This window comes from Delphinus delphis, chromosome 2 (assembly GCF_949987515.2).
Source record: "Delphinus delphis chromosome 2, mDelDel1.2, whole genome shotgun sequence".
Lineage (NCBI taxonomy): Eukaryota > Metazoa > Chordata > Mammalia > Artiodactyla > Delphinidae > Delphinus > Delphinus delphis.
In genome coordinates, this window is record NC_082684.1 from 35420667 (window position 1) to 35446604 (window position 25938).

At 34.2% G+C, this 25938-nt stretch overlaps 1 protein-coding gene across 9 annotated transcripts in view; it reads right to left on the bottom strand.

Moving 5' to 3' along the window:
* GPHN (gephyrin) overlaps positions 1-25938 on the bottom strand; it is a 626216-nt gene that overhangs the window by 297763 nt on the left and 302515 nt on the right. For all 9 annotated transcript variants that reach the window (XM_060004380.1, XM_060004374.1, XM_060004382.1 and 6 more), the window contains one exon: positions 17936-18030. In XM_060004380.1, the coding sequence (XP_059860363.1) occupies positions 17936-18030 (95 nt within the window). The remainder of the gene's footprint in view (positions 1-17935; positions 18031-25938) is intronic.

Sequence of the window (25938 nt, forward strand, 5' to 3'; positions counted from 1 at the left end):
CAATGTCTACTTTCAGACCACAATGGAATTAAACTAGAAATTAAACTTGTTCAATAACAAGAAGATAACTGAAAAATCCCCCAATTCTTGCAGATTAAATAACACTCCTGGAACTAATAAGTGATTATAGCAAGGCTGCAGGATACAAAGTAAATACACAAAAGCCAATTGCTTTCCTGAATGCCAGCAACAAACAATAGAAACTTGAAATTAAAAACATAATACCATTTACATTAGCACTCCCCATAATGAAATACTTAGGGATATATCTAATAAAATAGGTACAAGTTCTACATGAGGAAAACTACAAAACCCTGAATGAAATAAATAAATAAACCAAAGAAGAACTATATAAATGGACAGATATTCCATGTTCATGGACAGGAAAACTGAATATTGTCAGGATCTCCGTTCTTCCTGACTTGATCTACAGATTTCATGCAAACCAAATCAAAATTCACGTAAGTCGTTCTATGGATATCAGCAAACTGATTCTAAAGTTTATATGGAGGGGACTTCCCTGGTGGCGCAGAGGTTAAGAATCTGCCTGCCAGTGTAGGGGACACAGGTTCAAGTCCTGGTCTGGGAAGATCCCACATGCCACGGAGCAACTAAGCCCGTGTACCACAACTACTGAGCCTGCGCTCTAGAGCCCGTGAGCCACAACTACTGAAGCCCACATGCCTACAGCCCGTGCTCCACAACAAGAGAAGCCACCACAATGAGAAGTCTGCACACTGCAACAAAGAGTAGCCCCTGCTTGCTGCAACTAGAGAAAGCCTGCATGCAGCAACGAAGACCCAACGCAGCCAAAAATAAATAAATACATAAATTAAGTAATTAATTTAAAAAAATAAAGTTTTTACGGAGAGACAAAAGACTCCAAGCAGCCAACACAATCCTGAAGGAGAACAAAGTTGGAGAACTGATACTAACCGACTTGGAGACTTATTATAAAGCCACAGTAATCAAGACTGTGGTATTGACAAAAGAACAGATAAACAGATGAATGGAACAGAATAGAGAGCCCAGAAAGAAACCAACATAAATATAGTCAACTGATCTTTGACAACGGAGCAAAGGCAACACAATGGAGCAAAAAATTAGGCTTTTCAACATATGGTACTAGAACAACTGGACATCCATCCACACGCAAAATATGAATCTAGACAGAAACTTTACTTCTTTGTAAGAATTAACTCAATATGGGTCACAGCACAAAATGTTAAACACAAAAACTATAAAACTCCTAGAAGATGACATAGGAGTAGGTGCATTGACTTTTTAGATGTAACACCAAGGGCATAATCCACACAAGAAATAATTTATAAGCTGGACCTCATTAAAACTAAAAACTTCTGCTCTATGAAAGACAATGTTCACAAAATGAGAAGAGAAGCCATAGACTGGGAGAAAATATTAGAAGAAACACAACCATTAGGGGAATATTTATCAAAATAAACAAATAATTCTTAAAATGCAACAATAAGAAAACAACCCAATTAAAAAATGGGTCGAAGACCTTAACAGACACCTCACCAAAGAAGATATATAGATGGCAAGTAAGCACATGAAAGGAAGCTCAACATCACGTTATCTGGGAAATGAAAATTAAAACAATAATGAGATACCACTACACACCTATTAGACAGCCAAAACTCATAACACTGCAACACCAAATGCTGGCAAGAATGTAGTGCAACAGGAATTTTCATTTGTTGCTGGTAGGAATGCAAAATGGTATAGTCACTTTGGGAGACAGTTTGACAGCTCCTTAGAAAATGAAACATATTCTTACCATACAATTTAGTAATTTTGCTCCTTAATATTTACCCAAAGGAGCTGAAAGCTTATGTCCACACAAAAACCTGCACGCAGATGTTTATAGCAACTTTATGCATAACTGTTAAAACTTGGAAGCAACCAAGATGTCCTTCAGTAGGTGAATGGATAAATAAATGGTGGTACATCAAGGCAATGGAATATTTTCCGTGCTAAAAAGAAAAGAGCTATCAAGCAATGAAAAAACATGGAGGAACTTTAAATTCTTACTACTAAGTGAAAAAAAGCCAATCTGGAAAGGCTACATACTACATGATTCCAACTATATGACATTTCAGAAAAGGCAAAACTATGGACATAGTGAAAAGATCAGTGGTTGCCAGGGGTTGACAAGGGGGGAGGGATGAATAGGCAGAGCATAAAGTATTTTTAAGACAGTGAAAATACTCTGTATGATACCATAAAGATGGCTACATGTCATTATACATTTGCCCCAATGCACAGAATGTACACCACAAAGAGTAAACCTTAATGTAAACTGTAGACTTTTGGTGACTATGATACGTCAATGTAGCTTCATCAATTGTTAACAAAGGTACCACTCTGGAGGGGGATGCTGATAATGAGGAATAATTCTATACATGTTCATGAAAACCTGTACATAAACGTTCATAGCAACTTTCTTCATAACAGCCCTAAATTGGTAAAGACGCAGATGTCTTTCAATGGTGGAACAAACTGGTACAACCATTCCAGGGAACACTATTCAGCAATAAAAAAGAACAAAGTATTGAACCATGTAACAATTGGGTTGAATCTCTAGGGAATTATGCTGAGTGTAAAAAGCCAACCCCAAAAGTTACATACTGTATGATTCTAAGTATATAAATTCTTGAAATGGCAAAATACAGAAACGGAAAACAGATTAGTGGTTGCCAAAGCTTAGAAAAAGAAGGCTGAGTGGGAGATAGTTGGCTGTGGAAATAAAAGGCAACAGGAGGGATCTTTGTGGGGATAAAATCATTCTGTATCTTGACTATATCAATGTCAATATCCTGATTATAATTTTATGCTATAGTTTTACAAGGTGTTACCACTAGGAGAAACTTGATAAAGGGTACATGGGATTTCCATGTACTGTTTCCTACATTTGCATGTCAGTCTACAATTATCTTTAAAAAGTTTTAATTAATAACCAATTTTTTAAAAATGTACTGAATTTTGTAGATGTAAATATTTTTATATGTAAATATCAGCCAAAGGTATACTAAGAGGTACACATTTATAAAATTTGAATATAAAAAACCAAGTGGTGTTCTACTAAGAAATTATTATCTGGGGAGATGTTTTGATGGTCTGCCTGTATTTTAATGCTTTAGTGAAAAAAAAAACATATGCTTTCTACTTATCTTGCCTTTTTGCTTCTTTTTATCTTCTCCCTCCTTTCAGTGCCTTATTTTGATTGTTTTCCTCATTTCATTTCTTCCCTTTGTTTTTGAAAGTTATAGCCATTCTTTTAGTGATTACCCTAACAATTTTAGTATGTACATTAACTTTAAAAAATTAATCAGTATCTTTAACCTACTAGAAAAACCACAGGACTTTTAGAATATTTAACTGTAAACATATCAACCCAATTTACATGTTATTCTTTTCTTTTTTTAATGATTTTAATCTTTCATTTATTAATGTGGCATATTACATTTGTTGATTTAAATATGTTGAACCATGCTTGCAACCCAGGGATAATTCCCGCTTGGTCGTGATATATAATTCTTTCAATGTCCTGTTGAGTTTGGCTTGCTATTTAGTTGAGAATTTTTGCATCTATAATCATCAGTGGCATTCTTTTCTTTACTTTGAATCCCTCCCTCCCTCCCTCCTTCCTTCCTTCCTTCCTTCCTTTCATTTTTGGCTGTGTCGGGTCTCAGTTGTGGCACACAGGATCTTTGTTGAGGCATGCGGGATCTTTTGTCGCAATGTGTGGGCTCTTTGTTGTGGTATGCGGGCTTCTCTCTAGTTGTGGCGTGCGGGTTTTCTCTTCTCTAGTTGTGGCACGCAGGCTCCAGGGTGCGTGGGCTCTGTAGTTTGCAGCATGTGGGCTCTAGTTGAGGTGCACGAGCTCAGTAGTTGTTGCACATGGGCTTTGTTGCCCCGGGGCATGTGGGATCCTAGTTCCTCCACCAGGGATCTTACCCATGTTCCCTAAACTGCAAGGTGGATTCTTTACCACTGGACAACCAGGGAAGTCCCAATGTTGTTGTTTTCAAGTATTAGTTCCAGTGTCTTTTTTTCATCCATAAAGCAGACATTAACCATTGTTCCCTTTTCCTTCTTGAATCCTCACTCTTCAGCTGAGATAATTTTTCTTCTGCCAGAATATCCTTCAAATCTTTGAAGTGAAATTCTTTTGGTGATAAAATCTGCCCATTTGCCTTAGTAGAAAAATGAAATTATTTTTCCTCCCTCATAATTGAATGTCAGCTTTTCTGGTTGTGAAATTCATGGTTAACAGATATTTTCTTTCAGCACATTGAAGGTACTATTCCAGTATCTTCTTTTTAATTATTGTTATTGAGAGGTTAGCAATTAGTCAAATTGCTGTCTAAATTTAGGTACTCTGTATTTTCTGTCTCCCCAATTTTATTTTTAAAGATTTATCTTCATAAAACTGAAATTTATGTTTGACAAAATACTATAAATAAAATGTCTGCATGACTAATTAGAAAAAAATTACAAGTGAAGTTTAAAATCTTAACATATTAAAAAAACTCATAAAATCAATAAGGAAACATACCAAACTAAAAATTGATAAAGGATATGAATATTCAACTAACAAATGAGGAACTATAAATAGTCAAAAAAATACATGTAAAATGTTTAATATTGCTATTAAGCAATGAAATGTACAGGTAAATAATGACATATCATTTACTGCTTATCACAATGAGAAAGAATCAAATTTATAATGTCAAGATATAGAAAATTCCACTTTTTAAAACTTTATTGAATTTACATACCATAAAATTCATTTTCCTGGAAATTTTTAATATCTATTTTTCTGTGATAGTTTACAGGGTTACTACCATGTGCATAGATAAAGATTCCTTTTTTTTTTGCAGTACACGGGCCTCTCCCGTTGCGGAGCACAGGCTCCGGACACGCAGGCTCAGCGGCCATGGCTCACGGGCCCAGCCGCTCCGTGGCACGTGGGATCTTCCTGGACTGGGGCACGAACCCACGTCCCCTGCATCGGCAGGCGGACTCTCAACCACTGCGCCACCAGGGAAGCCCAAAGATTCCTTTTTATTCATCCTGCTAAATATATGTTTGGATTCCCAAATCTGCAGATTGATGTCTTTCAAGATTTTGAGATTACTTTTGGTATTATATTTCAACCATTTCCTTTCCTTCATTCTCTATTATCTCCTTCTGAACTCTATGTATATTTTATATTTTCTAACTCTATCTTCCATGCTTAACTTTTCATCCATTTTTATGTTTCTGTCAATCTGAGCTGCATTCTGGATAATTTCTTCAAATAGTTTTATTTGGTTCCCCAATTCTCTCTTCAATTCTATATAATCTGCAATCTAATACAACTATTAAGTTTTTAAACACTCATTATTATATTTTACATAACTAAATGCATATTTAGTTCTTTTTCAAACTATTTGTTCCTCATATATAATTTTCAAGCTTCTTTTTTAGTTCTCTAAATATATTACATTTATTTATTTTTATTCTTTTGATAATACCAGGATTTTAAGTCTTTCAGGATCCAACTGTAGTCTCTCATTCCTTAGTATGCCTTGATTCTTATGTTTTTTTGTCAACTTTTATTCTGTATGTGTGACCTGCTAATTTTGTTAGAACTTTATCTGTGAGAAATCTTTGAGATCTAGGTTGAAGTAGAATTCTTCCAGAGAAAATTTACTTCTGTCCATTGCTTAGATAAACATGCCCATTTTAAAATTGGGTTGCTTTTGCTTCTGGGTTGAAGTTCTTCATATATTCTGGATATTAAACATTTACCAGGTATATGATTTGCAAATATTTTCTCCCATTTGGTGGTTGCCATTTTACTTTGTTGATAGTGTCCTTTGAGGCACAAAGATTTCAATGTTGATGAAATCCAGTTTATCGAGTTCTCCTTTTGTTGCCTGTACGCTTAGTGTCATATTCAATAAAATGCTACCAAATCTAATGTCATGAAGCTTTTCCCCAAAGTTTTCTTCCATGAATTTTATAATTTTAGCTCTCATATTTAGGTCTTGATCTATTTTGAGTTAATTTTAGCATATGGTATAAGTGTCCAATTTCATTCTTTTGCATGTGGATATTCCATTTTTCCATTACCATTTCTTTCTGAAGACTGTTTTTTCCTCTTGGCACCCTTCTTAAAAATCATTTGACCCTATATGCAAAGGCTTATTTCTGTTTTTTCTGTTTTATTTCATTGGACTAGAAGTCAGACTTAATGCCACTACCACTGTTTTTTGTTTTTTTCCCACTACTACTATTTAGATTATTGTAGCTTTGTAGTAAGTTTGATATCAGGGAGTGTGAGTCCTCCTATTTTGCTGAGGTTTTTTCAAGATTGTTTTGGCTATTTAGGGTCCCTTTAGAATAGATTTTTTTATTTCTGCAAAACAATATTGCTGTGCTTTGATAGGGATTGAATTAAATCTGCAGACTGCCTTGGGCAATATTAATATCTTAACAATATTAAGTCTTCCAATCCATAAACTTGAGTGTATTTCCATTTATCTATGCCTTCTTTAATTTCTTTCAGCAAAGTTTTATAGTTTTTAGTGTACAAGTGTTTCACTTCCTTGATCAAGTTAATTACACAGTATTTTATTTTTTTGATGCTATTGTAAATGGAATTGTTTTCATAATTTCTTTTGCATTGTTCACTGTTAGTGTATAGAAACACAACTGATTTTTGCATGTTAATTATATATCTTCAACTGTGCTGAATACATTTATTAGTCCTATTAGATTTTTTTTTTGGGGGGGTGGAATCTTTAGGGTTTTCTACTTATAAGATCATGTCAAACAGAAACAAATTTCCTTATCCTTTCCCAGTTTGTTTATCTTTTATTTCATTTTCTTGCCTAATGCTTTGGTTACAACTTCCAGTGGTACGTTTAATGACAGTGGCAAAAGGAAGCATCCTGGACTTGTTCCTGCTTTAGAGAAAAAGCTTCCTCTTTCAACACTGAGCATGACATTAGCTCTGTGTTTGTTTATTTATTTATTTAAAGATAGTTTCCTTCTATTCCCAGCTTGTTGAGGGTCATTTACATGAAAACATGCTGAATTCTGTCAAATGATTTTTCTGCATCAATTGAGAAGATTTTTTTTTCCTTTATTCGGCTACTGTAGTTTACCACATTGACTGCTTTTGTATGTTCAGCTACCCTCGCATTCTATGAATAAATCCCTCTTGATCATGGTGTATAATCTTTTTGATATGAATTTGGTTGTATTTTGTTGAAGATTTTTTTGCATCAATGTTCCTAAAGGATATTGGTCTGTAGTTCTCTTTTCTTGCAGCTCTTTGTCTTTGATCTGCAGGCAATGTTGGCTTCACAGAATTAGTTAGGAAGTGTTCCCTTCTCTTCAGTTTTTGGGAAGAGTTTAAGAAGGCCTGGTGTCTGTTTTTCTTTAAATGTTTGGGAGAATTCTCCAGGGAAGTCATCTGGTAAAGGCGTTTGATTTGTAGGTAGATTTTTGATTACTGAATAAATCTTATTAGTTACAGATCTACTTGAATTTTCTACTTTTATGTGATTCATCTGGGTAGGTTTTGTGTTTGTAGGAATTGGTCCATTTTATCTAGGTTAGACATACACATACAATTGTTTATAGTACTCTCTTATAGTCCTTTTTGTTTCTGTAGAATTGGTAGTAATCCCTTCTTTTGTTTCTAAGTTTATTAACTTGAGTCATACCTCTTTTTTTTCTTAGTCAATATAGCTAAAAGTTTTCAATTCTGTTGATCTTTCTGAAGCACCAATGTTTGGTTTAGTTGATTTTCTCTATTGTTTTTCCACTTTCTCTTTTATTTAACACTGCTTTAATCTTTATTATTTTCTTCCTTCTGCTAGTCTTGGCTTTGGTTTATTACTCTTTTTCTAGTTCCTTAAGCTGTAATGTTAGCTGGTTGTTTTTGAGATCTTTCCTTTTTAATGTAAGCATTTACAGCTATAACTTTCCCTCTTAGCACTGTTTTCTCTGATGAATCACTGAAATTTTGGTAGTCTGTGTTTTCATTTAAATTTGTTCATATATTCTAATTCCCCTCATGATTTCTTCTTTGACCAGTTGGTTGTTTAAGAGTGTACTGGTTTAATTTCCACATATTTGTGGATTTTCCTGATGTTATTGTTTTGTTTTGTTTTTTTTTGGCCACATTGCATGGCATGTGGGATCTTAGTTCCCTGATCAGGGATTGAACCTACAGTGGAAGTGTGGAGTCTTAATCACTGGACTGCCAGGGAAGTCCCTGATGTTACTGATTTCTAACTTCATCATTTTGTGGTCAGAGAATATACTTCAGATGACATTTACCTGTTTAAATCTATTGAGACTTATTTTGCAGCATAACATATGGTTTATTATAGGAAATGTCACATGGGAACTTCAGAAGAATGTATATTCTACTGTTGTTGGGTGGTATGTTCTTTATATGCCTGTTGGAGATAGCTGATTTACTGTGTTTCTCAACTCACATCTCCTTACTTATCTTCTGTTTGGCTTTTCTATCCATTACTGAAAGTAGGATATTGAAGTCTCCAACTACTATTGAAGAACCATCTATTTCTTTTCTTTATTTTAATAAATTTATTTATTTATTTTTGGCTGCATTGGGTCTTCATTGCTGTGTGCGGGCTTTCTCTAGTTGCGGTGAGCAGCAGAAACTCTTCATTGCGGTGCACAGGCTTCTCTTGTTGCGGACCATGGGCTCTAGGTGCGAGGGCTTCAGCAGTTGTGGCTTATGGGCTCTAGAGCGCAGGTTCAATAGCTGTGGCACACGGGCTTGGCTGCTCTGTGGCATGTGGGATCTTCCCAGACCAGGGCTCCAACCCATGTCCCCTGCATTGGCAGGCAGATTCTTAACAACTGCACCTCCACGGAAGCCCAGAACCATCTATTTCTTCCTTCAATTCCATCATCATCTATTTTTGTTATTTGTCTGTTATTAAGTATATAAATGCTTATCATTGTTATATCTTCCTATTCAATTGAAACTTTTATTACTATATAAATATCTTTGTCTCTTGTAACCTGTTTTGACTTAGGATATTTAACCTTTTAAAATTTAAAGTCTATTTAGTCTGATAGTCATATAGTCAACCAGCTCTTTTGGTTAATATTTGCATGAATATCTTTTCCATCCTTTAACTTTCAATATATTTGTCTTTGGATCTAAACCAAGAGTCTTGTTCACAGTATGTCATCAGATTATGCTTTTCTAACCATTGTGCCAGTCTGTATTATTTCACGGGAGAGCTTAATCCATTTACATTTAAAGTAATTACTGATAAGGTGGAACTTACTTTTGCCATTTTGTTAACTGTTTTCTATATGCCTTATAGCTTTTTTTGTTCCTCATATCCCATATTAGTGTCTCTTTTTGAGTTTAGTTGTTTTTTTTAGTGAAATATCTTAATTCCCTTCTCATTTCTTTTCGTGTATATTTTATAGCTATTTTCTTTGTAGTCACCATAGAAATTGCACTTAACATTCTAAAATTTAACAGTATAATTTGCATGTATACCAGCTTAACTTCAATAGCATATAAAAACCCTCCTCCTAAACTGCTCCATCTCATTCCCTTTCAGTTATTGTTGTCACAAATTACATCTTTATACATTGTGTGCTCCAAAACACTGACTAATAATTTTCTTATGCATTTAAATTGCAAAAATTTAAATAAAGAAAATAAAAAGTGGAATTACAAACCAAAATTTCAATAATACTAGTTTTTATACTTGTCCATATTTATACCTTTATTGGAGATCTTTTATTTCCTCTCAAGGCTTTCAGTTATTGTACAGTGTCCTTTTATTTCAACCTGAAGAACTCCTGTTAGCCTATTTTGTAGGTTGAGTGTAATAGTAATGAACTTGCTCAGCTTTTGTTTAACTAGGGATGTCTTAATTTTTCCTTCATTTAAAAAAATTATTTATTTATTTATAGTTTTGGCTGCATTGGGTCTTCATTGCTGCACGTGGGCCTTCTCCAGTTGCAGCGAGCAGCAGCTATTCTTCGTTGCGGTGCATGGGCTTCTCACTGTGGTGGCTTCTCTTGTTGCAGAGCACAGGCTCTAGGTTTGCGGGCTTCAGTAGTTGTGGCATGCAGGCTCAGTAGTTGTGGCTTGTGAGCTATAGAGTGCAGGTTCAGTAGTTGTGGCACACAGACCCAGTTGCTCATGGGCATGTGGGATCTTCCCAGACCAGGGCTTGAACCTGTGTCCCCTGCATTGGCAGGTGGATTCTTAACTGCAGTGCCACCAGGGAAGCCCTCTCCTTCATTTTTGAGGGACAGGCTTGCCAGTTATAGAATTCTTGGTTAACAGTATTCTCCTTTCATTACTTTGAATGTTTCACTTCCATACCTGCTTCTGGCCTCCAATGTTTCTGATGAGAAATCAACTTATAATCTTTTGAGAATCTCTTGTATATGATGAGTGTCTTTGCTCTTGCTGCTTTCAATATTCTCTGATTTTGGCTTCTGACAGATTGATTATTATATGGGCTTCTTTCAGCTTATCCTATTTGGAGTTTGATTGTTTTTTTTTTTTTTTTTTTTTTTTGCGGTATGCAGGCCTCTCACTGTTGTGGCCTCTCCTGTTGCGGAGCACAGGCTCTGGACGCACAGGCTCAGCAGTCATGGCCCACAGGCCCAGCCGCTCCGCGGCATGTAGGATCTTCCCAGACAAGGGCACGAACCCATGTCCCCTGCATCGGCAGGCGGACTCTCAACCACTGCGCCACCAGGGAAGCCCCTGGAGTTTGTTTTTTATCTTGGATTTGCAGATTTATATCTTCCATGAAATTTGGGAAGTTTTCAGCCATTATTTCTTCAAATAATCCTCTGCCGCTTTCTCTCTTTCTTCTCCTTCTGGGATTTTCACAAAGCATGGTCTAATGGTGTTAGACCAAGAACTTAACGGTGTTCCACAGGTCTCTTAGGCTCTGTTCACTTGTATTCAATTTCTTTCCTTTCTGCTCCTCAGACTTGATAATTTCAATAGCCCTATCTTGAAGTTCACTGATTCCTTTTACTGAAACTGGTTCTGAATCCCTTTAGTGACATTTTTATTTCAGTTGTATTTTTCAACTCCAGAATTTCTTTTTGCCTTTTTATTTTTTATCTTGTTACTTATGTTTACATTTTACTCATATCATTTTCCTGATTTTGTTCACATCTTTAGTAATTTGAGCATCTTTAAGACAATTGTTTTAAAAATCTCTGTCTAGTAAGTTTACCATCTGGTCATCCTAGTCAGTCTTTTCTGTCAATTTTTTTTTTTTCTTTTAATGGGCCACACTTCTCTGTTTCTTTCTATATCTTGTGTTGTGTTGTTATTGTTGAAAACTGGGTATCTGAATCTTGTAATGTGGTAATTCTGGAAATCACATTCTCCCCCTCCCTGCAGGGTTTGCTATATTTTTGATTGTTGTAGAGTGTCTCTGTGTTGGGATCAGTCTGAGGTGTAAACCTAAGGCCAACTCAGGTCTTTTCTGAGCCTGCATTCCTCTTTGGGCATGTGCAATGGCTTTTTAAATTCCCTTATGTATGTGGTTGCTCTTGAGTGTCCTAATCCTTAAATGTCTGGCTCCCAAAAAGGGTAAAAGAGAAAGGGAAAAAAAAAGGCACTGTCCCTTTAATTCCCCTTGAAGTCACTTCAGTTGGTGGGGGTTACAACAGCAGCCACCTGCCTTTGTCTGTACCCCTATAATCAAACCAGTAATCCACAAATAGAACCTAGATTCCTGATATTTGAACGACAAGGTCCTAATTGCCCACTCTGGCTCCCACAAGCATGTTAGTGTGGCTGCCTGCATGGCGTTGAGGGACTGGGGAGTGTATAGTTACAATTATTTTGGGCTGAAATTGACTAAAATTAACCATAGTTTACCAACTAAACCTACCCCTGGAAGCTGAAAGCCTTCAAATACACTCTAGATATCCAAAATTGTTATATCAGATTCTGTTAGTCAACTATTGTCTAGGTCAAGAAGTGGATTACTGGTACTTCCTCTCCATCGTCTTCTGCCCAGCTCCCTTCTACAGCCTTTTATAAGCTAAGTATATTTGGTTTTAGGTTAAAAAATAGAAGCACTTCAAGATGGCAATACTGTTATTGTCAATTATTATTTTAAATGATCCATGTTGTTTTAACATGTATTAAATAATACTAGGGATAATTTAATTCACTGATATAAAAATTTAAATCCAGTATTTTTTTCCTTAAAAAACGTTTAAACAATATTAGCATGAAACCATTTTTGGCACTGAATGGGAAAAGTTTACTCCTCCCCAATAACAGTGCATGTGTTTGAGTGTTTATGTTCAGTTACTGACTAGATGAAGCTGAGATCAAATTGGTAATAATGGTAGACAGTAGGGCAAACTGTAAGAAAAAAAGATTAGTCCTACTTCATATATTAAAAACTAACTAGAGACTTCATCTTCTATTTCATAAGACAGATATTATGAAAAATTCTATGTAACAAAAAAATAAGCTGAATATTTAAAACACAATTGAAAGATACGTTATGGAGTATTACGATGGTAAATCTCTTTATAAAATTAAAAACTCCTTATCACTTTTTCTTTTTATGAATTTAGATATTCATATGATAGTTATTCTTAGTGAGTTAATCTATATAGGACCTCATAACATTACCATGAGCTATGTGAAGGCACTAAAAAACTACGTAGAGATCACAAATCAAGTTAATGACTGAACTGAGAATAAAACCAGGATAAATTATGTCTCAATGTGTAACCACAGTGGTTGCTCTATTACTGTCAATGATGCTTAGAAAAAAAAGTATTTGATCTCTTTAAAAAGTGAGTGGGGCATAAATTACAGATTTAGGGAGCTTATATGCTGAATTTCTGTGGGCAGTTCAATTAGCTCCTGGGACTGGAAGTGCTAAACCTAGCTAAGTAAATTTCCCAAGGTCACATAGATAGTAAATGCTAGTAAATGCTAGGATATAAACTCAGGGATCTGATTTTTAAAATAGAGCTCTTTTTCTGTTGGTGTTGACCAACATTGTAGAACCTTAACTATGGCTCTGTCTCCTACTTATTGAGAACAGAAAATCAAAGAATGACTACCTGAGAACTCTGAACATAAACAATAGCAGGCAAACTGGGGACTGAAGTCAGAACTTGAGTCAATAACCCTTATGGGGGCTAATTCCAGTTATAGAGCTGTACTACTGCGATTGTGATGGTGCAAGCACTAGAACCCGGTGAGAAGACCTATCTCTCTGGCTAAAGTGTAAAAGTTTGGGTGAGAGGAAGCTCTGTTATTTTTTTTTTTTTTTCCTTTTCTTTTGCCTTTGCCCTGAAGGTGTTCCAATTGTGCGGAATTGCATAATAGCACAGGGGATTAATACTCTACAAGAAATATCATCTATTTCCAGTTCCTTTAGCCAGAAGCTATTTCTTATAGAGTATTAACTGGGAAGTGAAGAGTGTAGGGAAATTCTTGGAGAGGAGAGAGTTGGAGAAGGCGGATTCCTTAATTCTGCGAATGAACTGACACAAGTTCCAGGCTCACTCCTGAACTAAGCACATGTAACAAACTCAAAGAATTATAAGAAAGGCTTTTAAAAACATAAGTAAAATATACTCCACTGCCCACATCTCAGGCTAACTCCTGAATAGTTCATGTGCTGGGCAGACCCAGACAGTATAGCAAAGGCTGAATCACTATCCACATAAGGTGAGACAGAATTTTCAATCTGAATCCAATCAGCTTGATTCCTGAAACAAATTAACTAACTAACTAACTAACTAACTCTCTCCAGAGGATTTTAACAGAGTCCAGAGTCTTAAAAGATAATACTCAAAATGTCCAGGGTACAATCCAAAATTACTCAACACAGAAAAGAATCAGGAAAATCTGAGCACTTCTCACAGAAAAAATCAACAGATGTTAACTCCAAGGTGATTCAGACACTGGAATTGTTAGAAAAATAATATTAAGTAGCTATTATAACCATTCTCCTTTTGAAATAAATGGAAAGATAAAAATTCTTAGCAAAGAAATAGAACCATAAAAAAGCAGCAGAATAGAAATTTTAGAACTGAAAAAATACTGTATCTGTAATTTTAAAATGCACTGGAGGGACCTCCCTGGTGGTCCAGTGGTAAAGAATCTGCCTTCCAATGCAGGGGACGCGGGTTTGATCCCTGGTCGGGGAATTAAGATCCCACATGCCGCTGGGCAACTAAGCCCATGTGCCACAACTACTGAGCTCGCGCGCCTCAGTGAGAGAGCCGGCGTGCCGCAAACTACAGAGCCCACGTGCTCTGGAGCCCACGTCACAACTAGAGAAGAGAAAACCCACACACCACAACTAGAGAGAAGCCCGTGAGCCACCATGAAGAACCCATGTGTAGCAATGAAAGATCCTGTATGCCTCAGTGAAGATCCGGCATGCTGCAACTAAGACCCAACAGAGTCAAATAAATAAATAAGTAAACAAATATTTTTAAAAATTCACTAGATAGGCTCAAAGGCAAAATAAAGATGAAAGAGGAAAAATGTCAGTGAACTTGAAGATAGATTAATAAAAACAATCTGAAGAATAGAGTAAAAATGAATAAAAAAAGTGAACATCAGAAACCTGTGACATGTTATCAAAAGATGTATAATCCATATCACAAAAGTACCAGAAGAAAATGAGAAAGAGATTGGTGCAGAAAAAGAAAAGTCTGAAAAATAGCTAAAGATTTCCCAAATTTGGTTAAAGACATAAGTTTACAGATTCAAGAAGCTCCTTTAACCCAAAAGGATAAACTCAAAGAAAACCACACCCAGATACATAATAATCAAATTGTTGAAATCAAAAATAAAGAAAAATATCTTCAAAGCATCCAGAGAAAAAAATCATACATATAAGGGAATATCAATTCAAAAGACTGTGGATTTCTCCACAGGAACCATGGAGCCAGAAGAGAATAGAATAACATTTTTTTAAATGCTGAAAGGAAAGAATTGTCAATCCATAATTCTATATCTAGTGAAAATATCCTTCAGAAATAAAGGTAAGATAAAGACATTTCCAGATGAAGGAAAGCATTAAAAGGTTCTGCCAGCAGACTTGCTCTAAGAACTAGAATTCTGAACAAATAACAACACAACAGTGATCAACACTTAAACTTACTATGAATCAACTGTTCTGGGCACTTAAGCGGGCTAGTTTACTTAATGCAAGAAGGCTGGTACTACTAACATCCTCATTATAGAGATGAGAAAAGAATGATGTTATGTAACTAGTAACAGAACAAGAATAGAACCCAAGCAGTCCGAGTTCAGAGATGACACTCTTAACCTTTACTTGATGCAATCTTCCAACTTACTTGTACAAAAAAAACTGGAAAACTGGAAGATATTAAGTTAACCAAGCAGATGAAAACCATTTAAACAGATGTAGTAATTAAAAAAATTATTTTTATTTAATGCTGCTCTCTAGAGATAAAAATAGGAAGGCAAGGCACCAACTTGATGCATTACTTAACCTTGAAAAAAAATTCTATTACAGCTAGGATGAAACACTGAGTTATCAATAGGAACCATAACAAGAAACATTTTTTTGAGTACCTACTATGTGTCAGAAATTGTTTTGGGGCTGAGGATATAAAATGAATAAGATAAAGCTGCTGTTCTTAATACAAATTTGGATTTTATACAAATTAGGTAAAACAGACAAGAAAGTAAATAATTACAATATAGCACATGTTATAATATAAGCATGTACAAAGCCCCAAGTACATACAAGGTAAAAATGCTAAACAAAGGAAGCATCAATCTAATCATGGCTGTTTAACATTTTTTTTAAACGATTTGAAAAGCACCAAAAAATAAACATTAAGGGAAATAGTCCACAATTCCCTTTTCCATAGCTCATGCCAACTACTATCTCTGTTTCAAATTTGTAAATAAACTCTCAGTTCAATAGGTAATGAACATAAAGAAAAGCCAGAAGAATCTGACTGTGTATACCATGTGTATATAGAATCTGCTTGTGTATACTATGCTGTGTACACTTTAGTTTTCAAAGCCTTCAGCCTAAAGATGATGGACTTATTTCAAAATACTTAAAATCAGCTCTTGCTAACTTATTTCCCATTCACTCAGCAGTCTACTGCTCAGTAATTATGTGGATTCAGAAGGGAGAGGAGAAATTAATCCAGAAAAATCTTTCAATAAGGCAAAAGTGTTATTTCTATATTAGATCAAGAAAGCTATATTCAATTTAAAGAGTTACCTTAGCAGTTGTAAGGAACAAGTTCTCCAGATAAACTGGGGATCCTGAAGGTAAGGACCATTTCTTACTTTTCTTTCCATACTTACATCCCTAATGGTTAATGCAAGGCCTGGCAAATAGAGTATTATTATGTCTGTTGAATTAGATTTTTATTATAAAATAATTAACAAGAGGTAACGTTTAATTCTTTCTTGACTATATTCCTTGAATGCCAAGAAAGAGTTCTTTTATGTTCAAAGACTACTACTTAATTCCATAGAGAAAAGAGACCAAATGTGACCTTTGATCTCCTACAGTCAGGTAATATAAGTAAGGGTTAAAAAAAGAACAGCATAGGGCTTCCCTGGTGCCGCAGTGGTTGACAGTCTGCCTGCCGATACAGGGGACACGGGTTCGTGCCCCGGTCCGGGAAGATACCACATGCCACGGAGCGGCTGGCCCTGTGAGCCATGGCCGCTGAGCCTGCGCGTCCGGACCCTGTGCTCCTTAACGGGAGAGGCCACAACAGTGAGAGGCCCGCGTACCGCGCAAAAAAAAAAAAAAAAAAAAAAGAACAGCATAAAAGAATCAATGTGAGTTCATTAAAGACCAGCATGGACTTTTAAATTCAAAATCTCTATCAAGCTACTTTAGTTCTTTTTTTGCTCTTATTAAAATGAAATGTTATAATATAGTATTTGTAACAGGAAAGAAAATACAGTTAACTAATGACCCATTCACATTTCCCTGTAGCTGTGCTTCAAGTGGCTGACATTTATGGCATACAAACTTAGTCTAAGTAACAGAAAGAGCATTATAACTCATATTCTATGCATTCAATAGATATATTTACTTTTATATTCATATTGCACACAGGATCAATAAATGGCTATAAATAATGATTGTGAAACCCTGCAATTATAAAGTTGCTGTATATTTTCTAGATTGCTCTGAAATCAACTGTATTAATCAATGGTCATTAAATCAACAGATTCTCACTAAGTTGATATTTCTGTCTTTAACGTAAGTGATGTATGTTGTTCTCATTAAAGGGGATTTTAATCTAAGAATTGCTAAAATAATAACAAATAAGTAACTAAACCATCAAATTGAGGATGGATGTCACCATCTAGGTCAACAAAGGCATAGTTTTAAATACACTAATTTAATATACTAGTAATATATTATTGATTGAGCTTCTTTTCATGACCACACATCAACATGCCTATTTATAAACTGACTTGTAAAAACTTATTAAAAAAGACTCTACTTCTTAGTTTTACTAAATTAGTATTTAATGACAACTAAGGGAAATTAATTGATGATTATAATCACACAAAAAAAGAATATTTTACATCTTAATAAACTGGACTCTTCTTGGGGTTATAATTGATAACTTTTAGCAGTAATACAATATTTTCTAAAAGTTTCAACACAATATGCAAAAACAAACAAACAAAAAAAGAACTTGAAAGAAACTGTGGCCAATATTTAACTAGACAGGATACTGAGACTCATAACTCTGGGAAATAAGGGGGGCAAAATTAAGTGGTATGACTGGAGTTTCTTAGGTTTATCAGTCTATTGTAGTGATTAGTGGTATGGAATTAATTTTCTTTGCAACATGTTGGTGACTTTCTTACCTAGAGAGCATGCCCAGAGGTGTAACATTAAGTGATCCCATCAGCATTGCCAGGGCCATCCCTGGCGCTTCCCGTTCTATTACTTCTTTTGTGGCCTGTAATTAAAGATTAAATAGCAGACTGAGTGAAATTAACCAAAAATAAGGAAGGCAGAGTAGTAAAATTAACTTAATTATAAATCATGCTATCTATAAACCATACTTAGTAGTTCTCCAAATATTTTTTTAAGGCACCAAGACTCAATTCTTTGGGACCACTGAATAAAAGCTGAGGACCAGAACATCAAGGGAGCTTTTACATTAGCAGACCTTTCTTATCCCTTACAATTCAGAAGCATTTAATAGAAATTTCATCTTGCCTAATAACCTGTATTTTAAAATTAAGCCTCAGATTGCTATAAGAGCTCAATAGATTTTCACAGAATAAAAAATCTGGGTAGTTTTCTTTGTCTATTACTCTTGAAATAATTAGTCCGTAAAAACCCAAGATCACCTTGTATCTCTCCTAGCTCTATGATTTTATGATATAATAAATGGAACTCAAGAAATCATCGAGTCAACTTTCCCCATAAATTGGGTAGAAGAAAAACTCTAGATTTACCATTTCCATATCTTCGATATAAATGAACTGATTGTTTTTAAAAAAGAATTAATGAAGTGATAGGCTTTAACTATATAATAGAACTTTTAAGATAGGGCATTCTTAAGACAAGTGTGGTTAAACCTCGAATAAGGTACTGAAGGAGGCAAGAAAATTTCATTTTCTAAAGGTCAATGAAAATAGGCATATATTTATCATAATGTGATGGTAAAGATATGTTTTAGGCTAAAGTTGGGAGTGAAACACATGATTTAATCCATTTCTAATCCTCTTTCTACATATGTAGCAGGTTACAATAACTGGGAGCAACACAGGAAGAAAGCTTGCAAAATAAAGTATTACAGTAAGTAAGAAGCGAGACAAAATAAAAAGTAAGTTATGGAAAAATATAGTGAAAGATTGATAGTTCAATATTTCATTAGAAGTCGAGTGATCGTCCTAAGTAAAAATCACTGTTCTAGGCAAAATTTAGGTTGGTAAATATCTCATCTAGCCTAATAACCTAAACTTTAAAATGAAGCCTCAGATTGTTATAATAGCTCAACAGATTTTCATAGAGTAAGAAATCTGGGCAGAGCAGTTAAAATGCACCAAGTATGTGTTACATGCCAGTTGATGTTATAAATAAACTTTTAAGATGCATATAAATTAGTTAACCCCTTATAATTATATAGAATAAAGGATTACTGGAATTGATGTAATCTACTGGTTCACTGAATCCCAGCATAATGCAATATTGAACAATGTCAGAAATTTTAAAGGAAAATTAACACTACCATAAAGCTTTTCAATAAAACCTGCTTTAAAAATAAGGGGCCAACAGGAAGGAGAAAAGGACATACTTAAATTTCTAAGTTTGGGAGCTAACTAGTTTCATTAAAATATCAATATATAGCTGAAAATTGTTGAGCTAGTGTTATATATAATCTATCCCATGTTTTCCAAATTTAATAAATCCGGTATGATTTTGAGGTCTCCTGAGAAGAAACACTATTTCCATGTTAAAATTGCTTCACTGAAGTTTACAACTTCTTCTTAGGGACCTTAAAATCTTAGAGCCCTAAAAATCAACAAAGGGATGTTACTGAGAACAATCTTAAAACAGCTCTTTGTATAGGGTTAATATTTATTTCATTATCTGTTTGAAAAGTCACCTAAGCAATGCATGACATTTAATGAATTTGAGGGTCCACATAAAGATGATATACTCCAAAGTATAGTAGCACACGTTATTTAAGGACAAAGGAAGAAAATATCAACAGAGAAGTGACAGAGGAAGTCTTTCACTTACATACTTCAAAGCACAGCATTTATCCATCCATACAACAAATACTTATTAAGCACCTACTATGTACTAGGTGGTATTCTATGCAATGATGTTGCAGTAGTGAGTAAAACTTGTAAGAGTGTGCAAACTCACTGTTATCTAGTACATGAAAAACTCAATTGACAAATTACATATAAGAATTACCTAAAAGAAATGTAATTCATTCATTTTTCGAGACCCTCTAAAATATACCGTCGGATTTAGCCAGACCACAGTGATCTACCTGAAAAGGCTCATCCACTTTTAAAAGAACTGTTTTTTAAGAAGGCTAAAGCTCCAAGGAAGAGAAATACATTACAGGACTTTGCTTTTATGGTATGCAGGTGGATACAATTAAATGGCTCAGTGAAACTCATATTTATTTTAGTGAGTATTTGAGAACATTGCTCATCACACTGTACTGAGGTCCTCTTTAGGAGGACCTGTAGGAGAAATTTCCTCTTACGTATTACAACTAGGAATGGGGTACACTTCTGTGATACCAGTTTGTCTTTAAAATTATGATGTAACTTGAGATGTTGTTCTCAAGTTACCGTTGAGAAGAGAGACTAATTTATGAATATTTTTTAGTAGGCTTACTGAATACAACCCAATTTCATCTTATTTTTCCTTGCCCTATTTTCCATATTTATCTTATTAAAAGTTCTGTTATATTTTATGTATTTGGCTAAACCATCTTAAATACTTTTTAGGGTATTAGTAAATATATGGATAATAGATGGATGAATGAATGTATGTATTCTTACACAGGGGTCTTCATCTTTTTCCAAACATAATTTAGGGAGGACAGTTAATTCTTTCTGAAGACTTTCTAGACAATGTTGGCCTATAGACACAAATCTTGTACAGCATAGAACATAAGAGGAAAATATATATTGTGGTGATGCCACTACAAGGCATTGGTGTTGACAGGGGTGAGTGAGGAGGGAGACCCTCTCCAGGACTAGACACAAAGCAACCCTTTTGCTATATATTCCTAAATAATGCACAAATATAGTCTTTCTTACATCTATAACAAATACATCTTTTCCATAAAACATTAGAACCATTCTATTTACTTTTTATTTTCTCTTCTTCTGTTTGGTGTAGCAAAAAGATCACCATCTGTGAAGTTAGACAATACCACCATACAATTAAGGTCTGGAGAGTAAGGACCGGATCTGTTGAAGCACCTACCATAGTGTCCAACATACAGAACGTGCACTCAATAAATATTTGTTGAATAAAGGAGTGAATAAATGAACCCATATAGGCTTGAAACCCGGCTTTGTCACTTAGTAGCTCTGTGAATTAGAACAAAGTATTTAATCTCTCTGAGCTTCAGTGTATTTATGAATAAAATGGAGCTAATAATAAAGCATACCTACATTTTATGAGAATTAAATGATGTAAGTAAATCACCTAGCATAGAGTAGGTATTCAATACATGTCAATTTTCTCTATGCCTCTGCTTTCCAATTGTTACATCCTTGCAGTTTTGATTATACCAGTTAAAGAAGAGAAATAATACAAAAATCCAGAAACCAAACCTAGAAACAGTGGTTGAGAACCAAAGATGAGGGGAAAGAGAACAGAGAGCAAGAACCTAAATGTAAGAACATTGACAAGTTGGGGGCAGGAAGAATACTGAAATAATGGTATCTAAAGGGAAGAAACAGACAAACGAGATGGAAATTGGAAGATGGACAGGAGGGCAAGAGCTGGGTGAAAACATCTGTAAACTGTAAATGGAGAGGCTCAACTAGAAGGCAAAGAGCAAGAGAATAAAAGTTAGTTTAGAATAAAATGAGAAAAAACTATCTGTCGAACTTACTAGAAAATCCAAACAGAAGAGTAGTTTTAACAAATGTAGCTTTATTCCTTCAATCATATACATTAGGATGACAAGCACAGATAAATGAAGGTTATCAGTACTTGTTAACAAGTAGATAACAAGCAATCATTATCAATGGACTATTCATAATCAATGGCAAAAAAAGATGCCATTAAAAGTTTGAAATCCTTTTTTCTTAATTAGTTTCATTCCGTTTCCCACATTTTTTAAATAAATTATTAAATTTGATTACCAACTTCTGTTTTTCCTTGAGCAATAGTAGAAATTTATATTCTTACTTCAGATATAACCTTTTTTGGACTAGTAGTTTCCAAAATAATGAGGTTTAATTGGATTTAGCTATACTCTTTAAATAAGACATTTTATTTTTAACTTCTAAATACTTTCTAAACTTTGAAGGTTGCAATCTCCTAAGCAGAATCACTTATTGTGATTTTTTCTTTTACCCTTGACACTTTGAAGATAACATGAAAGTCAGAAAGATGCTTCAAACACTATTCAAGTTGCAAAAAAGGGTGTCATAAACAATGATTCTATAGTCCAGGGAAATTGTCAATGAAGTTCAAGTCCATTTTTAACCTTCATAGGAAAAATTACCTTAAAAAACATTATTGCTAAAAGTCAATGATATTTAAGTATGCACAGGACACACAATAGTTAAATGTAAATGTGCAGAAATTTCTTGTATGCATGGTGGTGGTGAAAAATCACTTAGTATAGTGCTTTTACTTATGTTTATAGACATATTTTTATTAACAGGTATAATTTATGCATTAATATTTACATGCTTGTTACTTGACCATGTAGATTTAATACAATTTCCTCCTAACAACTACTACAGTGCCCTCTGCTGATTAAATAATCTTAAATAACAAAGACTATCTTTGAAACAGTATCTAATGGGTACTAATAACCTTGTTAAGCTATCAAGGTGGGATATGATTACAGCAGTGGTTCTCAAACTTTAGTGTGCATCAGGATCTCCTAGAAACCTTGTTAAATGCTGATTGCTGGGCATACCCAGAGATTTTGATCCAGAATGTCTGGCTAGGGTCTCAAATTTTGCATATCTAACAAGTTTCCAGGTTATGCTTGTGATGCTGGTCAGAGGACTACACTTTGAAAAACAGACTGCAGATAGAAGGAATGAGGTAGATTCATGATAATGTACACAACTTGTTCTAATATTCATAATCACCTTATAATCAACTTTGTAAAATAGATTGAAATAAATGTGAGGATCCTTCATCAGAGCAAAATATAGACCTAGTGAGGAGATAAATTAGGTAAAAATAGGCAGTTTAATGCCAGCCAATCAAACTTTCCTGACTCTATCCATTAACGTCAGCCAAATACATTTTCTTGACTCAAACACATAAATTTTATTTTACACTTTAATAAAAGGTTATAATAAACAATTCAGATCTTGTCTCTATATGTATCCTATGGTACAGAGAAGCTATCTTTAATATATTTTTTTCTCAGGACTATACATGATGAATAAAATTTACATAGATGACTAACTCATAGGGATGTTCAAGGAACACCAGCTATAAATTTACTCTTTTCTCTCCTCATTTAAGAAGCAGAGCAGAGTGGAAGTAAGAGTCGCAGTATTATAAGGGCAGTCTTTAATTTATTCCACTTGATTAAAAACATTCATATACAGATTTTGTTAATTTTATATTACTAATTACAAACACCTTTCAACTAATCATGTCATTGTATCGTAACAGTGTGACTAAGTGGTTAAAAACTACTGCTACAAAGAAGAAGCTGCAACTAAGTAATGAAAATAGTTATTCCAGTTTAATTTGAGAGTTATGAATGCACTGGTAATGTATTTCTCTTCCTTGGAGCTTTAGCCTTCTTAAATATTTACATCTTTTTCCACTCTTGGAAGAAGCAGAAAGCTTTTCAAAATGGAGATACTCCATTTTGTTTTTCAGTTAAAGTGGTACAATATTTAAGTAAGATCTGGTTATAATGAAAGATCAAAGGAGACAGTATAATTATAGAGAAAGAAACAAAAAAATAAAAATAAAAATTTAAGTACTCCAGGCAATTTCATCGTCCATTCCATTCAACGAACATGTACTCTGCAGTGAGCATGAGATGTTGAGTGAAGAGTCTACTGTTTCCATTGTTCATCTCAACCCTTATTAAATAACCAAGTTGAGTATATGTATAGCAGTGAGTACTCCAAAGTTTTATAATTTCTTTACCCAGTGAGTACTTTTTCATATTATTTTCCTCATTTATCTAAATATTGGTAGTCAAATTATCAAACAAAAAATCAGGGAACTCAAATGAGTGAATTATTTTTTATAAGAGATTCTCACAAGAATAGCACTTATCTTTATAGTCTACTTATAAATTGTACTATTTTATATCTCATTCCAGGAAAAGGGAGAAAATAGTGGTATTTCTATGGATTATTAGCATTTTTATATATGCATTACACTTTTATTCATTTTTGGCACTATGTGAAAAATAATAAAGTTCTCCTTTATTGTAGATTGTTGGTTACATGTCCTTTAAGCTATAGAGAAGAAAATGTTATTCATTCATGTTCTTCAAAAGTTGATATACAGATATGGAAATATATCCTGTTCTCAAATCTGAAAAAAAATGAAGTAGAAAGATGATCCAATTTGAAATTGTACTGAAAGGCTGTTGTCTGCTCAGTTAACTGGTGAATGTATAACCCAGCTTCTTTATTCCAGCTACTTTGGAATTTTGTTTTTTTAATGTAGTTAGTGGTGTATAATATAAGTAGAAACATAAGAGCTACCTAAAAAAATCTATACATTGGATTTCCACTCTATTGATGGTCACACATAATTACTTGGTTTACTAAAAGCAGTGTAAGTTTTTAATGTTCATATAACAACATAATTTAAGCCATTCTTGAACATCTTAATTGAGAATAAAGGAAATAAGCTCCTACTTTAGACTTATAAATACTATTTGCAAGTGACTCACTGCCAATTGATTTTAGAAAATCTAAAACTTTGCTCTTTTGCCTTAAGATACAATAATTCTCACTGGTGGCCTCTTTAGGAAGTATCCACATTAGAAACACGTAATTATCACATCTGCAGTTCTCTTGCGACAAAACTAGATTCTCACCAAAACAGACACATGTGAAAAAGTGAGAGGAAGAAATAGGTGAGGTAAAGGAAACAGAGTGAGTGGAAGAACTGCTAAGAAAAGAGAAAAACCAAAAACAGCTCATTCCTATTTTAAATATTATTATAAGGTGTTGCATTTTGTCTTCTCATACCACCCTCAGTTTTAAAATTACAGGCCAACTGGGAAAGATGGAAATGAGTACAGTACTTCCTAAAAGCAAAGAAATGCAATATTGCTGTTGTCTTGCGATAAGCTTAACTTAGTAGAAGTTTCAATAGTAAAGATGAGAGAAAAATCCATACACATTAAGTATTTGGAGGCTATGACATGCTGTAGCTTGAATTAAATAACTTGTTCTCTTACGGTTTTGCTCATCTAAAGATGGATTTTAAAGCTACTAACCTCTCACTTTATGATCAGGATTTTTATTCGTCATCTATAACCTAATAGTCCTTCATTATTCACATATTAAATAAATATAAGCTTTTGTTCTTATGCCTCCAGAAATTTATCCATCTCTCAGTTTCCCATTTGTAAAAAGGGGTAATAATATTTGTTATCCATCTTATAAAACTAAATTGTTAACACTATAAAGCAATTTTAGTTAACTAAAAGGATGTCATATTTATAATGCTAGTATGATAACATTATATATAACATAAATTTATAATGTGAAAAAGCTCTTATTTCTCTTATTGCACTGGAGAGCTAAACACGAATACTATTATTTAGCAACATAATTTAATAATAGGAGAAATATTCACATCAGAATGTTTTATTTATGGAGCCTTTCTTACAAAACATCTATAGATATTCTGTGTTTAAACACAACATATTCCTATATTACATAATACAGAGGAGACATATTTTATTATCTTTTTGTAAGTGAAGAAATAGACACACTAATAAATTCTATGAATAACGCAAAGCCACACAGTAAATCAATACAACTTAGGCCTGTAGACTCCAATTCTGAAATTAATCCATTAAATCTATTATGTTTTCAGTTTACAAGGTATTACACCCTATTCAGACATAGGAAGGATCTTTGTACTTTGCTTAAATGCGACAGAACATAAAAATGCTCAGTATCATTCCTAACACGTA